A 15845-nucleotide genomic window follows, 5' to 3' on the forward strand; every position below is an offset into this window, starting at 1 on the left:
GAATTGAATCACTATATTATGGTGACTTTTATATTGTATATTGACCGGTCAATTTGATATTGTTATATTATATTTTATAAGTAAAGATTTATATATATTATTATAGCAGTGTGGTGATTGTCAGTTCATCCATATCAACCCATATGCATATTAATTAGCGCAGGGGATCCTTCTTATATTCTTCTGTCAAACACACCTGATTCACAGGTGTGCAATTAAGTTACCACTAGCACAATTTTTATCTCTGCTGCTTTATACAACATTTTTGTAACACACAGGCAATTTGATTTTATACATTTAAATTTAGTTAAATTAGCGCTGGATGGTTGATTTTAGAATTACAGAAGAGAATAAACTCTGCCTCACAGTCCTGCTTATTATAGGAAGATCTCCTCATTACTGTCATCTAATATTACTGCTTATCATAGGAACACCTCCTCATTATTGTCATATCTTACTTTTTATCTCTAATATTACTACTCAAGACCCATTTGTCATATCTCATTGGTGAGGAGACCCCAGAACTACAGTCATTACGTGCCAAGTTTCATTAAATTGCAAGAAAATGAAAAAAAAAAAAAAAAGCTAATATGTTTTTATTTCATTTTTTTTTACCCACAAACAAGAAATACATTGTGGTTCATGCCTCACCATTAATCCACCATTCCAAAATAGCAAATATCTGGATTCTATCCACAACTTTCCATAAAAAAATCTGTTGACTCTATATAACAACAATGTGGTATTTTATAACTGTGGAGAGAGTAGTGCTGATATCTAATAGAATAAAGAAACTACTATAAGTTTCACCCGAGTGCTCTTTACCAGTCTTATATTAATGACACATATTCCAATTATCTGCACACTGTTAACTTAAAATGTTAAAATACTGTATGACTGGAGTGTTTGTAAAACCCTGTTATGTATCAGCTCATAGCAATGCTTTTCTCCTGTGTGACATCTGATATCTAACTAGAGCTGATTTCTCTGTAAAATATTTCCCACACTCTGACTTCTCTGATATGCAAGATATAATTTAAGTGTATAACATTTGCCACACTAAGAGCATGGAAATGGTTTCTCACCTGTGTGAGTTCTCTGATGTGTAACAAGATATGATTTGTGTGTAAAACATTTCCCACACTCAGAGCATGAAAATGGTTTCTCACCTGTGTGATGTCTCTGATGTTTAAGAAGATTTTGTTTCTGTGCAAAATGTTTCCCACACTCAGAACATGTAAATGGCTTCTCACCTGTGTGACTTCTCTGATGTGTAACAAGATCTGATTTACATATAAAACATTTCCCACATTGAGAACATAGAAATGGCCTCTCACCTGTGTGACTTCGCTGATGTATAACAAGATGTGATTTCTGTGTAAAACATTTTCCACACTCCGAACATGGAAATGGTTTCACACCAGTGTGACTTCTCTGATGTAAAAGAAGATCTGATTTCCGTGTAAAACATTTCCCACACTCAGAGCATGAAAATGGTTTCTCCCCTGTGTGACTTCTCTGATGTCTAACAAGAACTGATTTATGTGCAAAACATTTCCCACACTCAGAGCATGAAAATGGTTTTTCACCTTTGTGACTTATCTGATGTCTAACAAGATCTAATTTCTGTGTAAAACATTTCCCACACTCAGAGCATGGGAATGGCTTCTCACCTGTGTGACGTCTCTGATGTGTAACAAGATATGATATATGTGTAAAACATTTCCCGCACTCAGAACATGGATACGGCTTCTCCCCTGTGTGATGTCTCTGGTGTTTAACAAGATTTTGTTTCTGTGTAAAACATTTCCCACACTCAGAACATGGAAATGGCTTCTCACCTGTGTGAGTTCTCTGATGTGTAACAAGAAGTGATTTACATGTAAAACATTTTCCACACTGAGAACAAGAAAGTATTTTATCAGGTGTATGAACTGCACTATGTGTAACAAAAGCTGAGGTATTAGGAGAACAGTCTTCATGATTAGAGGGGTCAGATGATATAGCTGCACTGTGATAAGCTTGTGTGATGTTATCTTCTATTTTAAGATCTGTAGACAAGATAAGGACTCCCTCCAAGTCATTCCTGCTTGTGCGTCCATCTGATGGAAATAAAATAACTGTATTATTATTCAGTTCTTTATATTGCAGATATATTATTCTGTGCTTTACAGATAAAATTTAGCCACTCACTTCATTCCCCCAGTGGAGTTTACAATTTTTAATTCACTTGGTTTAACTTGGGTGCAAAGCCACCTAACCTACCAGTATAATTTTTCCACACGTACAATACTGTGCAAAAGTTTTAGGTAAGTGTGTAAAAAATGCTGCAAAGTAAGAATGCCTTCAAAGATAGAAGTGTTAATAGGCTATTTTTATCAATTAACAAAATGCAAAGTGAATGAACAGAAGAGAAATCTAAATCAAATCAATATTTGATGTGAACACTGTCTTCAAACAGCATCAATTCTTCTAGGTACACTTGCACACAGTTTTTGAAGGAACGCAGCAGGGAGGTTGTTCCAAACATCTTGGAGAACCACAGATCTTCTGTGGATGTAGGCTTGGTCAAATCTTTGTCTCTTCATAATCGTAATCCCAGACAGATGCAAAGATGTTGAAATCTGGGCTCTTTGGGGGCCATATCATCATCACTTCCAAGACTCCTTGTTCTTCTTTACCCTGAATATAGTTCTTAATGACTGTTACAATGTGCTGCCAGGATTTCTGACAGTTTTTAGTCCTGGCTGTTGCTAGGCAGCAGTGAAGCTGTCAGAATTGTAGAAGCATTCAGCTGCTGCCAGTCTGCAAACAAGCTGTGTGTCTGTGTGTGTCAGTTCAGCTGCAATTAAATCTGCAATCAAGGAGGATGGCTTGCATTGGTTCCTCTTCCTGTTATATTGCAGTCAATCCCAGCATTCCTTGCCGGTGACAACTTATACCTTGTGTTGCTGCCTGGTCCGTTCCATGTGTATCGTTGTTCTGGTATCTTGCTCGGCATATGCCCAGCCATGTCTGTTCCCAGTTACTACATTCTTGTGGAACTTTCAAGTTTCTACTAACTGCAAGTATTACCAAATCTCCACAGTGAATATAATCTCTGCTGCAGTGTTTTTGCATCACTGCATCATCTGTTTGCTATACGGACTAGCTATCCTATTAACCCTGTAGATGTTATTTATATATGCTGTGATAGATTCTGTGCTGCTACTACACCTGCAAGTCCTGCTGTGTGCATTATAGTTGCTGTCTGCTAAATCACCTGTTTGCTATCCAGACTAGCTGTCCTGCTATTAACCCTGTGGATGCTGGTTCTGATTCTGCAATTACCCTAACCCTTTTAAGTATCTGTTTCTACTCCAGTCAATATCCTGCGATCACCCCTGCATGGTATAAGCCCCTACTGCCTGAGCTGAAGTCCTGAGGGCAGCCTAAGTACCGGTGAGTGTATTCAACTCTATGGGAACAACAGGTTGTTGCTGCAGGCAGAAGATCTCAGTAGGAGGCTCTAGGGGTCTTATACACATACAAGGGTGTTTCATAACATTATCACCGGACAGAAAATTAAAAATTCAACTGGAAGATGAATCATAGCCAATCAGCTTCAGATGCTGAATTAGAAATGTCAGGACTTGTCCCTCCAAGTGGCCTCTCATGATCAGAGTCCTTGCACTACTTCATTGGCAACATTAGCTAATAAAGAACCCAAGATGAATCTCCTAAGATTGATTCTCTGGAGATCGGAGTTAGTTCTTTTCATGAGGCTGTCACGACCAGGGCTGTGTGTGCTCGGGGGCAGCGGAACTTACCTATCCGGAAGCTATGGCAGGGTCCCGCTGGTGGAGATCTGCGCTGTATGCCAGGGGGTTCCGGAGACATACTGTCCTGAATGCTTGTGGTGAGTCTGTATCAGGTTTGGCAGCCATCTTGGATTTCAGCATGTGAAACATTCCAGCCAATCCAGGCAGAGCATTCCAGGAGTCCTAGCAACCAATCCTGCACTTCCTCCGGGTATTTAAGGGCTGATATGCAGTCCTTTCATTGCCAGTGCAACATTATTCCCAGCTCTTGCTGGGTGGTAGTTCTCCGTGCTCCTTTGCTGTGTTTCCAGTCCAGTTTGCCATTACGACTCTGCTTGCTTCAGGATCTAGCTACCATCGTTTACCTCCATGTGCAGCAGTGCTTCTCCTGGCTCTTGCTCCTAGTTGGGATCCCTGCTAAAGTCCACGACATCTACGTCCCCTCCGGCTATCCGGTTGCCTACAGTCGGTACCTACGTGCCTTCTGGGTAAACATCCATCTGAGACACTCACTATCCAACGGGCCACTCATGAGCAGTACTCCTCTCAAGCCAACGTCCTTCCAGTATCAGAATACTGTTCTTAAATCCACTCCTGATTCCACTCCGGGTCTAAGTCCGCAACCGTCCATGACAGTTTGCATTGGCTATGTGGATTCGGCCAGTGGAGAGGATCCTAGAACAGAACTTCTCCTAGGCATTGCCAGCCGCCTAGAGGGACTGGAGGCTTCCCTGCGACAAATTGCCCAATTTCTTCAAGAGATGTTGCTGCGGCAGGATAATCTTCAGGCTTCCCTGGTCATAGTAAATATGCCCTCCGCCACTAATCCGCAAGCCTCTCCAGGAGCTTCTACTCCAGCTGTGCCAGCCACTCCGGCCACTCCACACAATCTGCATCTGCCGACTCCCAATAAGTTTGATGGAAGTCCAAAGCTGTGTAGGGGCTTCCTCAACCAGTGTGATGTTCACTTCACTCTCCAACCCACAAATTTCCCGTCCGCCAAATCCAAGGTGGCCTATATAGTGTCTCTATTATCCGGGTCCGCTCTGGACTGGGTGTCACCACTCTGGGAGAGATTCGATCCTTTATTGGAGAATTATTCCGAATTCCTGTCCTCCTTCAGGCAATTTTTGATGAACCAGGAAGAACAACCTCAGCAACTGCTGAGATACTACGACTTCGCCAAGGCAGCCTGTCCCGTGAGTCAGTACGTTGTTCAGTTCCAGACGCTGGCCTCTGAGTTAAAATGGAATTAGGAAGCATTGATCGCAGCTTTATGGAGTGGGCGCCCTACCAACCTTCCTAATTCGCCTATGCCCGGGCCGGCGACGGATAAGCCCATGCAGATTAAAAGGGCCCATTTATCCACAGAGGAGCGGCAAAGACATCGCAGCGAAAATCTGTGCATGCATTGCGGAGGGACTGGTCATCTGGTAACTTCCTGTCCTCATCGTCTGGGAAACTCCCGCTCCTAACTGGCATCGGAGACACCAGGTTAGGAGTCATGTCTCGGTCTCCATCCATGATAGAATCCACCTTATCCCTTTCCCTGGAACTTACACAGGGTTCTAAAACTGTGCTTTCTCTCCTAGATTCAGTGGCAGCGGAGAACTTCATTACCTTGGAATTCATTCTCCAACTACAGATACCCGTCACGATTCTCGATCACGGCATCACTCTATCGGCGGTTGATGGCAGCCAAATCCGTAATGGGACTGTGACTTACATAACCCAACCTGTACGAGTCAGGGTAGGGGCTCTCCATACCAAATTTATCCAGTTCCTAGTTATTCCCAAAGCCTTACATGGGGTTATCTTGGGATACCCCTGGTTATGTAGACATAACCCCAAAATTGATTGGGACTCTATGTAAATACTGTCCTGGGGCGAAGATTGTCGTGCCTCCTGTTTACCCTGTGTCAAACCAGTAAAAAAAAATACAAATATCTGAGAATCCGCAAATTTCTTGTCAGTATATTTTGTTTAGTGATGTGTTCAGTAAAGCTGGAGCAGATTCTTTACCTCCGCACCGGGACTGGGACTGTCCTATTGAACTGATGCCGGGCAAGACTCCTCCTAGTGGTCACACATATCCTCTGTCCCTGCCTGAAACTAAGGCCATGTCCAAATATATTCGTGAGAATCTAGAAAAAGGTTTCATCAGACCTTCCACTTCACTAGCTGGTGCAGGATTCTTCTTTGTGGCCAAGAAAGTCTACGACATCTACGTCCCCTCCGGCTATCCGGTTACCTACAGTCGGTACCTACGTGTTTTTCTGGGTAAACGTCCGTCTGAGACACTCACTATCTAATGGTTCACTCATGAGCAGTACTCTTCTCAAGCCAGCGTCCTTCCAGTATCAGAAGACTGTTCTTAAACCCACTCCTGATTCCACTCTGGGTCCAAGTCCACAACCTTCCGTGACAGAGGCATGCAAGCTATACTTCTGGATGAGACCACACTCCTCCGGATCAGAGGTCCAAAGAGTAGGGATTGTTATCTCATTGCTCCAAGGTGACCCGTAGACTTGGGCATTCGGTCTATATGCAGAACATCCAGCCCATCAGCCAGTGGATGCCTTCTTTGTTGCTTTAGGGGTCCTCTACGATGATCAGGATCAAGCTACTATAGCAGAAGCTCAGTTACATTCTCTCCAGCAAGGAAGGAGTACCACCGAAGCATACTGCACAGAATTCCAGTGCTGGGCCAACAATTGCGGTTGGAATGACCCAGCATTACGCAGTCAGTCAGTTCCGCTTAGGCCTAACGGAACAGATAAAGGATCATCTGGTGCAGTATCCGTGCAGAGTTCCTTGGATGCCTTGATGAAGTTGGCCATACTGGTAGAATGATGCATCAGAGAATGAACGATGGAGAAGGAGGGTCCATTCCCACTTTCCTGTACTTTTGCCATCATGTTGCCTGAGGAAGGTCCAGAGCCCATGCAGATAAGCAGAAAACCCCTAACAGCTGAGGAGGACACGTAGACGGACCCTGGGTCTGTGTCTCTACTGTGGTGGCAAGGGGCACCAAGCACGTTCGTGTCCACATAAGTCAGGGAAATGACAGAGTCTAAGTAATGGCCTGTCAGTGGAAAATTTTGTCCTCATTTCAGTGCGCATATTAGTCAGAGGTAAGCAGGTCAGGGCCTCGGCCTTCCTGACAGTGGAGCTCCAGGAAATTTCTTGGACCTTGCCTATGCCCAGTCTATTGGCATTCCTGCAGATGTACTGGAGTCACCAATTTCCATATGTGGACTAGATGGACAACCCTTGCTCAACGGTCAGGTGAAGAGGCAAACACCTTTTCTGCTATCCATCGGAGCTCTGCATACTGAGCACCTGTCTTTCTACCTTATCCACTGTCCTCTGGCTCCTATCATACTTGGATTACTTTGGCTGAAGACAATCCTGTCATCGATTGGAAGAGTGGCGAGGTTCTGCGGTGGGGTCCAAACTGCTCCAAGGGTTGCCTTACCCTTCCCATACGGGCGCTACAATTGGAATCTAATCCATTACCACCACCTTACTAGGAATATTTAGATGTTTCTCCAAGCAGAAAGCAGATATTCTACCTCAGAATCATCCATATGACTGCGTCATCAAGTTAGTTACCAGAGCCAAGCTTTCCAAAGGCAGGGTATATGCCCTCTCCATTCCATTCCAGAGTCTGAGGCCATGAAAGGACTATATCAAAGAGAACCTTGCCAAGGGATTCATCTGTCCTTCCAAATCCCCGGTGGGTGCAGGATTCTTATTTGTAGGCAAGGATGGAACTTTGCGATCCTGCATTGATTATTGAGGACTCAACAGAGTCACCATTAAGAATTCTTATCCTTTGCCACTTATTTCGGTCCTGTTTGACCAGCTCCGGGATGCCATTATCTTCTCAAAGATTGATCTGCGCAGTGTTTATAATCTAATCTGGATCAAAGAGGGAGATGAATGGAAGAAGGCATTTAACACGCACTCAGGACACCGATAGTACTTTGTAATGCCGTTCGGTCTGGCCAATGTTCCTGCGGTCTTCCAAAACTATATCAATGACATCATCCCAGAGTTCCTGGGTCGTTTCGTGGTTGTCTGCCTAGATGACATCATGATCTATACACCTTCTCTTGAGACACACCGTGCCCATGTTCGCCAGGTACTGCAAGAGTTACAGGAGAACCAAATCTATGCCAAACTTGAGAAGTGTGAATTTAAAAAAAAGAAGTATCATTCCTGAGGTATGTCATCAATCCCAGTGGGTTTGCTATGGACCCCATTAAACTCAAAGTGGTGCTGGAGTGAACCCGACCCACCATTCTGAAGGCCATTCAGAGCTTCCTTGGGTTTGCCAATTATTACCGCAGATTTATCCGGTCATTTGCTATTGTAGATCCCATTGTGCAGTTGACAAAGGCGCAGATACTGTTTATTGTTCTCCAGCAGCTATCCAGGCCTTCTGCAACATCAAGTCGGTCTTCACATTAGCATCCGTCCTTCGGCACCCAGACCCAGCATTGTCGTTTGTGGTGGAGGTAGATGCTTCTGAGATTGGAGTGGGTGCTGTCCCATCTTAAAACAACCCATAGGACTAGACTTTATCTATGTGCATTTTTAACCAAAAAGTTCTCCCCAGTAGAGGCTAATTATGATGTCGGTAATCAAGAGCTTTTAGCCGTTAAATGAGCCTTTGAAGCCGGTCGATGTGGGTTGGAGGGTGCTAGACATCCTGTCACTATCTACACGGACCACATACATTTTGCCTACATTGAGTCAGCTAAAAGACTAGGTCCCAGGCAAGTGCAGTGGGCAGATGCTCTGTCACGCAGCTTTCAGACAGCCCAAACTATTAAACACTTCTATTTTTGAAAGCATTCTTATGCAGCATTTTTCCACACCTGCCTAAAACTTTTGCACAATACTGTATATGGGGATTTTTGTCCTTGTAAAATTATTTTCTCTGACTCCATGGGGAACACAGGGATCATGCTGGATATCGGTGGTGAGGAGGAGTCTGGGCAATAAAAAATGGTTACATTTTTTTGCCCAGCAGCACAGGCTCCCTCTCCCCTATACCCTGCCTCCAACACTAGGGGGCCCAGTTAAATTTAACAAGCCCAAGGAAGGGAGAAGGAGAAGAGTAAGGAGAAGGAATAACAGCACACACACACACGAGAAACCAGTAATGATGCAGGAATGATGCAGGACCCTCCCTGACACACCTGGCTTGCAGGATTTTCCTGTGTCCCCTATGGAGTCCGAAAAAAGGATTTTACAGGTAAAGACAAAAATCCACTTTTCTCTTTTCTCCATGGGGGACACAGCGATCACGCTCGGATGTCCCAAAGCTGTTCCCTTAAGAAATGGGACGATCCTGTGCTGCACCAAGAACTCTACACCTGCATCAAATGAAGGCGAAGGTGTCAAAAGCATAGAACTTAATGAAGGTCTGAGAAGACCACGTGGCCGCCTTACAATGGCGCCACTTTAAGCCATCCAAGAAGAGCCGACAGCTCTGATGGAATGCGCTCATACTGAAGTCTGGGTAGTATGACCGCCTGATGGATAGTCAACCGAAGCCAATGAGACAAAGTCTGTTTGGTAGCTGCCGGCCAGCCCCGCTTTTTAAAGTCATATAAGACAAAAAGGGAATTGGAACAATGCAAATCACCTCATCCTGTTGAAAGAAATACAGAGAGCCCTCACTAAATCTAATGATGCCTGTTCCACAGAAGAATCCAGTAGGCAAAAGACAGGAACCACAATTTCTTAGTGTGAAACTCAGAAATGACCTTGGAAGATAACCAAGGCACATGCAAAGGTTCACCCGGTCCTGACAGAAAATCAGAAAGGAGGGAGAAAATCAGAAACTTGATGGGCCGAAGCAATGGCTAGGAGGAAAACTGTCTTCCACTTAAGCCATTGAAGATCAACCAAATTTAAGGGCTTGAAAGGGGTTTCCTGGAGGGTCCGGAGCACCGAGGATAAGTCCCACGGAGCCATAGGGTGTACAAACAAAGGCTGGATAAAAGTTTGCACAGCCAGCAAAAAAGCCACCATACATTGAAAGAGGACCAAAAGGGACGAAACCTGAACTTTGATTGATGAAAGATGAAGGCCCAAATCCAATCCGGCCTGTAAGAAGAAGACACTCAACAGACGAAAAGAGCGGGGATTAAATCCCAGTGCCGAACACAAAGTGAAGTAAGTCTTCCATATGTTAGCTTAACAAGGTTTCTTGGTGTTGAGCAGGGTTTGATGACTGCAGATGAAAATCTCTTGGCTCTTAAGATTGATGTCTCAATAGCCACCCTGTCAAAGCCAGACTTGTCAGATCCGGGTGGAAGCACGGACCCTAAAACAGAAGGTTGGGTCAGAGTGGAAGCTGCCACGGAGTGTCGATGGACAGAAGGAGAAAGTCGGCATACCAAGCTCTGCATGGCCAATCTGGAGCGAAGAGAATCACTGTGCTACCCTCCAACTTTTTTTTAGCAAAGTACCCGTGGAATCATGGAAATTGGAGGAAAAATTTAAATGAGAGGGAATGACCACTTGACCACGAGAGCGTCCACCAGAAGGGGCCCCGGATCGCTTGTCCAAGAACAGTACTTCAGCAACTTGCGGTTATGATGGGAGGCCATCATATCGATATCCAGACAGCCCCAGTGACCTACTAATGCCTGGAAGACCTCAGGATGAAGGGTCCACTTGCCTGCATGAATGTCCTGGTGGCTGACAAAATCCGCTTCCCAATTTTGGATTCCTGAAATGCATACCATTGACAGAGCCAGAAGGTAGCCCTCTGCCCACAAGCTTGTGCAGAAGGAGCCTAACCTTATAAAGATCCTTGTAGACCACCTGAATCTAAAGGATGTTGATGGGAAGACTCTCCTGATCCATCCACTGTCTTTGAAAGGTTTGATAACAAGTCACTGCTCGACACCTGTGAAGATTGGCGTCGGTGGTGAAAGGGACTCAGTCCTGAAGCCAGAATGGGTGGCCCTTGTCCAAATGAGACTTCACCACATTAAGGAGTGTTGTACCTCCCCTAATAGATTTATGTTCTGAGATCTGAGGTAAAGATGTGACTTGTTCCAACTGGCTACAATCTCCAACTGCAGAGAGTGCGAGTGAAATTGAGGATATACGACCATCACAAAAGTGGACACTAGAGTGCCCAGTATCTGCATGCAAGCATGAATGGACACGCACTGCCGCCCAAGGAGGGCCAGAACTTTGGCCTGTCAGGTCATAAGTTTGTTCAACAGAAGGAACACTTGCTTAACCGAGGTAACCAGTAAGGCACCTAAGTGAAGCATCAAGAAGGTGTCACAGAAGATTTTTGATGATTGATGACCCACCACTGAGTTCAATAAAGATCCACCGTGAGACAGAGGTGATCCTCAAGTACTTCTGGGGATTCTGCCAAAATAAGCAGGTCATCCAGAAAGGTAGTATCTGAGATATGCTGCCATGCCCGTCATAATCTTTATGAAAATACGAGGAAAAATAATCCTCTCTTACAGTGAACCTGAGAAAGCCCTGATGGCATTCCCTAATGGGAATGTTTAAGTAGGCATCCTGGATATCCAAGAACACCATTAAGTCCCCTGTTTCAGGCCAGAATTATGGAATACAAAGCTTCTATGCGGAACCTGGGAACATTGAGATACCCGTTCAGTGATTTCAGGTGGAGTGAGGGATGGAATGATCCATCCGGTTTTAACACCAGGTAAAGGTTGGCATAAAATACGGTACCTCTCTGAGATGAAGAAACAGGAACAATCACTCAGGAGACCAAAACAAAACTGATGGATCTCCGTAGTGCTCCTACCACCTCTGGATCCACTGGAAGACCTGTGGAGAAAAACTGAATTGGTGGACGTTCCTTGACAGTTAGGACATAACCGTGGGACATTATTCCTCTTACCCAGGCTTCTGATGTCGTTATTCAGGAATCAGAGAAAATCAAAAGACAGCCTCCCGCTCTGGCAGCTCCCAGGTGGAGGCCCACCCAGTCATGCAACAGGTTTATCTAATGGCTTGGGAGCTGGATGGTAATTGGACAAGGCCTGCTTACCTCCGGACTTAGAGGTCTAGCGTTCCCGCTAGGCTGTTTTAGCGGGGCGCGGCGCCCTGCCCTCCTTCTGAAAGGCAAAAAGCGCCCTGCCCTCCAGAAGGAGGGCAAAAAGCGCCCTGCCCTAACAGCCTGCAGGTGCCGTCTTCACCCGCGGGTCGCAGTGTCCCGCGGGTGAAGAAATGTGCGGTGACCCAGTCACCGCCGGAGAATAGATGCCGGGCGCATGAACTCGGCATCTATTGTCCCTGTCTGCAGGCCTTGGGGGCTGCCCGGCGTGTCCGTAAGTGCCGGGCACGCCCCCAAGAGTGACGAAAAGGGGATGCGTCTTATAGACACGCCCCCTTTTCAATGACCACGCCCCCTTCTCGGTCGCGCGCACACAAACCTGCCCTCTCTAGCTCCGGCACCCTGCCTCGCGCCGGAGCTAGAGTGAACACTAGAGGTCCTTGATATAGATCGGTGAGATTTGGCAAAGGGCTGACCGTTGGTCTTACCCTGTCGATGAAATTAACAAAATTTAGAGGCTTTTGACCTGGGAACCGCAGAAGGAAGGAAAGCGTACTTAGGTGCCACAACTGTAGGTACAGTCTTGTCAAGCTCTGGTCCAAAAAGAACATCCCCTGTGAAGGAAAGAGCATCCAGAGCCACTTTGAAGTCTGCATGCGTTTGCCTACTGCGGAGCCAGAGAGCTCTCCTAGACACTTCAGTTGATGCGGATTGCAAGCAAGGACACCCAAGTCAATGGCAGCCTCACCAAGATAAGTACTAGACTCTCTAACATTGTCGACCAGACATAGCAGCTCTATTCTGTGAACCCCTGACCGAACATCATCCTCAAAAAAATCCACCTAGCATCCCAAGGGTTTGACGACCAAATCGCACGCAAGGACCAGACAGACAATTGATCCCGCATTGGAGAAGATGGCTTTAAGAACATTTTCTAGCTTCCTATCTGTAGGATCCTTGAGGGCAAAGTAGAGGATCTAACCAAACTTGCCACATGTGCATCCACCGGGGGAGATGATTCCCACTTGCCCTGTTAGCCGCTGGGAGGGGTATAAATGTGGAAATGTGCTTAGAGATCCCCTTACTGGGGAGAGGGAATCAGACTTAGAGGCTTGGTCTGTGTCCTTAATTAAAGGAGCGGATTTCAAGCCTTGATCAGAGCTTCAACATCCACCTGCGGCTGGGAGTCCTCTTGAATAGAGGTCTCCATATCTGAATCAACAGGAACACTATCCTGAGGAAACCTTTAAGGCTGAGCCATATCCAGAACGTGGAGTAGACATTTCCCGTCTGGAATGTTTACGCTTGGAAGGTCGGTCCTTGTCTAGCATATGTTGGAAAGAAGCAGACACCTGCGCCAGACCCTGAACCGACTGAGAAAGGGTATGTCATTGGGCAGAATATTGGCAACTTAACCCACTCCTGTGGCAAGACTAGCAGGCAGTGTAGGTCTAGGGGTCACAAGCTGATTTACCAGCTGTAACATTACTTGAGACAGTGTGGCAGCCCATGCCAGCTCATGAGCGGAAGTCGTGGTTGCTGGAATATCAGGCTGAAAACCAGAGAAACACTGGGCACATAAACCATCACTGTCTAAGTTCTAAGGAGAGAGAACTACAGAACAGCTCTTGCAATTGCGCAGCACCCCCCTCCCTGGGCGCCTTAGATGAATGACCCTTAAACTTGCCAGGGTCGGCAGGTTGTTTGCATGCACAGACGATGGAACAACCTCAATATTGGGCAGCAGGGAAACAGGATAGGATGACATATCGTCTAGTGTGTACCCGGCATTAGTCGCACACACATATACAAGTGTCACATTGAAATTAATCAGCACAGTCTCCTAGTGTGTCCTAATTGCAACACATTGCAACTTAGACTCATTTTTGGAAACAAAAAGATGCAAAAAAAATGCCCAACGCTAGCAGAGGCTCATGCAACCAGTTGTGCCACGAGGGGCTGTTTGACGTGACTGAAGCAAAGATGAGTGAGGACAAATCTGTATCTTACCCCCAATTGCAGACTTTGCTGGGTAACATTCCCTAGCCTTCATCACAGAACAGGAAGACTCATTAGCCAGTGAATCACAATATCCAAATAGACCTCTCTCACACATAAACAGGAGAAACTTGGGGCTAAATTACCAACAACTGCGTTTACACTATACAAAGTTCTCCAGGTGGAAATATATGTAGCAAAAGCAGCCTCTAAATGGTCCTCTGGTAATACTCAGGGAGAGTAGCCCCACCAGAGTCATGATACTAAATTAGGCTAACGAGTCACTGTAGATGAACGCTGAGAGGCAAGTAGAGCGATAGGACAGAGCAACACAGAATGATGGCGGCACAGAGCAGGGGAGGCAGCAGGACAGGGTAGGGGAATGGTGTAGGGCACAGTGGAGGAGGCAGCAGGACAGGGTAGGGGAATGGTGTAGGGCACAGAGAGGGGGGCAGCAGGACAGGGTAGGGGAATGGCGCAGGGCACAGAGTGAGGGAGGCAGCAGGACAGGGTAGGGGAATTGCAAAGGGCACAGAGCAAGGGCAGCAGCAGGACAGGGTAGGGGAATTGCAAAGGGCACAGAGCAAGGGCAGCAGCAGGACAGGTTAGGGGAATGGTGCAGGGCACAGAGCGGAAGAGGCAGCAAGACAAGGTAGGGGAATGGCGCAAGGCACAGAGCAGGAGAGGCAGCAGGACAGGCTAGGGAATGGCACAGGGCACAGACTGGCTACAGCAGAAAGAGGACGCCAGCAGGACAGAGCAGGATACAGAGAATGGTCAGCAGATAGAGCGCAACAGTACAGAGAATCCAAACACAGAGACTAAAGGGAGACACTGTGCAAATATGGGTGTGGGTATAGCTCTGAGTGTGTGACATGGTGCAGTAGTGTGAAATGTGTTGTTATGGGTATTATACAAAACATTTGGGATGGTAAAACAAAGTGACATGATGTGAGGGGAGGAGCAGAAGTATAATAGGGGCTGATGGCTCCTGATGTATGAGATACACCACAGAGTGTGGGGAGAACACTGGTCAGATTTCTGGGCTGGTAACACACAGTGACAGGATGAGATGGGGAGAGCACGAGTATAATACAGGCTGATGGCTTCTGATGTATGAGAGAGTGTGGGGGGGGGGGGGGAGACTGGTTTGATCTCTGGGTTGGTAACACACAGTGCCATGATGTGAGGGCGAGAGGAGTCTAATAGGGGCTGATAGCTCCTGACTCACACACTGGGCAGATACAATTCCCTCATTAGTTTGTAGTGACAGGGTGTAGAGTAAGAGATTGCTGTAGTAACTGAGCAAGGAGAATATGTGACTGTTTTCGGTAATAAGTTTATTACTCACCTATGCTGATATCTAAAGGGTTTTCCTCCTTCTTACATTGCTGATCACCCCTCACATATGCCTCTTCTTCTCCCTCTATATCTTCTGCCTTCATATCAGTTACATAGGTCTCTTCTTCTCCCTCTGTATCTTCTACCTTCATATCAATCATATACTTCTCTTCTCCTCCTATATCTTCTACCTTTATATCAGTCACATACGTCTCTTCTTCTCCCTCTACATCTTCTTCCTTATTATCAGTCACAAAGGTCTCTTGCTCTCCCTCTATAACTTCTGCCTTCATATCAGTCACATATGTCTCTTCTCCCTCTGTATCTTCTGCCTTTATATCAGTCACATAGGTCTCTTCTTCTCCTATATCTTCTGCCTTCATATCAGTGACATACATCTCTTCTTCTCCTTCTATATCTTCTGCCTTGATATCAGTCACATACGTCTCTTCTTCTACTTCTATATCTCCTGTCTTCATATCAGTCATATACGTCTCTTTTTCCCCCACTGTATAGTCTGCCTTCAGATCAGTCACATACGTCTCTTCTTTTTCACCCTCTATATCTTCTGCCTTATTATCCTTCAAATTTTCACAGTAAACCTACAAAAAAACACATTAGTAATGTCTGAT

General features: G+C 45.8%; 1 protein-coding gene across 2 annotated transcripts in view; it reads right to left on the minus strand.

Moving 5' to 3' along the window:
- Window positions 1-580: 580 nt before the first annotated feature.
- The window catches only part of LOC148500752 (uncharacterized), a 55193-nt gene continuing 39928 nt past the window's right edge, over window positions 581-15845 (minus strand). The window contains exons 5-6 of one of the 2 annotated variants that reach the window (XM_088451371.1): window positions 15224-15815; window positions 581-2102 (exon numbers count right to left, since the gene is read on the minus strand). In XM_088451371.1, the coding sequence (XP_088307497.1) occupies window positions 1060-2102; window positions 15224-15815 (1635 nt within the window). In that variant the 3' untranslated portion in view covers window positions 581-1059. The remainder of the gene's footprint in view (window positions 2103-15223; window positions 15816-15845) is intronic. The other variant, XM_088451372.1, reaches the window with a different exon arrangement.

This window comes from Taudactylus pleione, unplaced genomic scaffold, assembly GCF_031769625.1.
Source record: "Taudactylus pleione unplaced genomic scaffold, aTauple2 ptg000547l, whole genome shotgun sequence".
Lineage (NCBI taxonomy): Eukaryota > Metazoa > Chordata > Amphibia > Anura > Myobatrachidae > Taudactylus > Taudactylus pleione.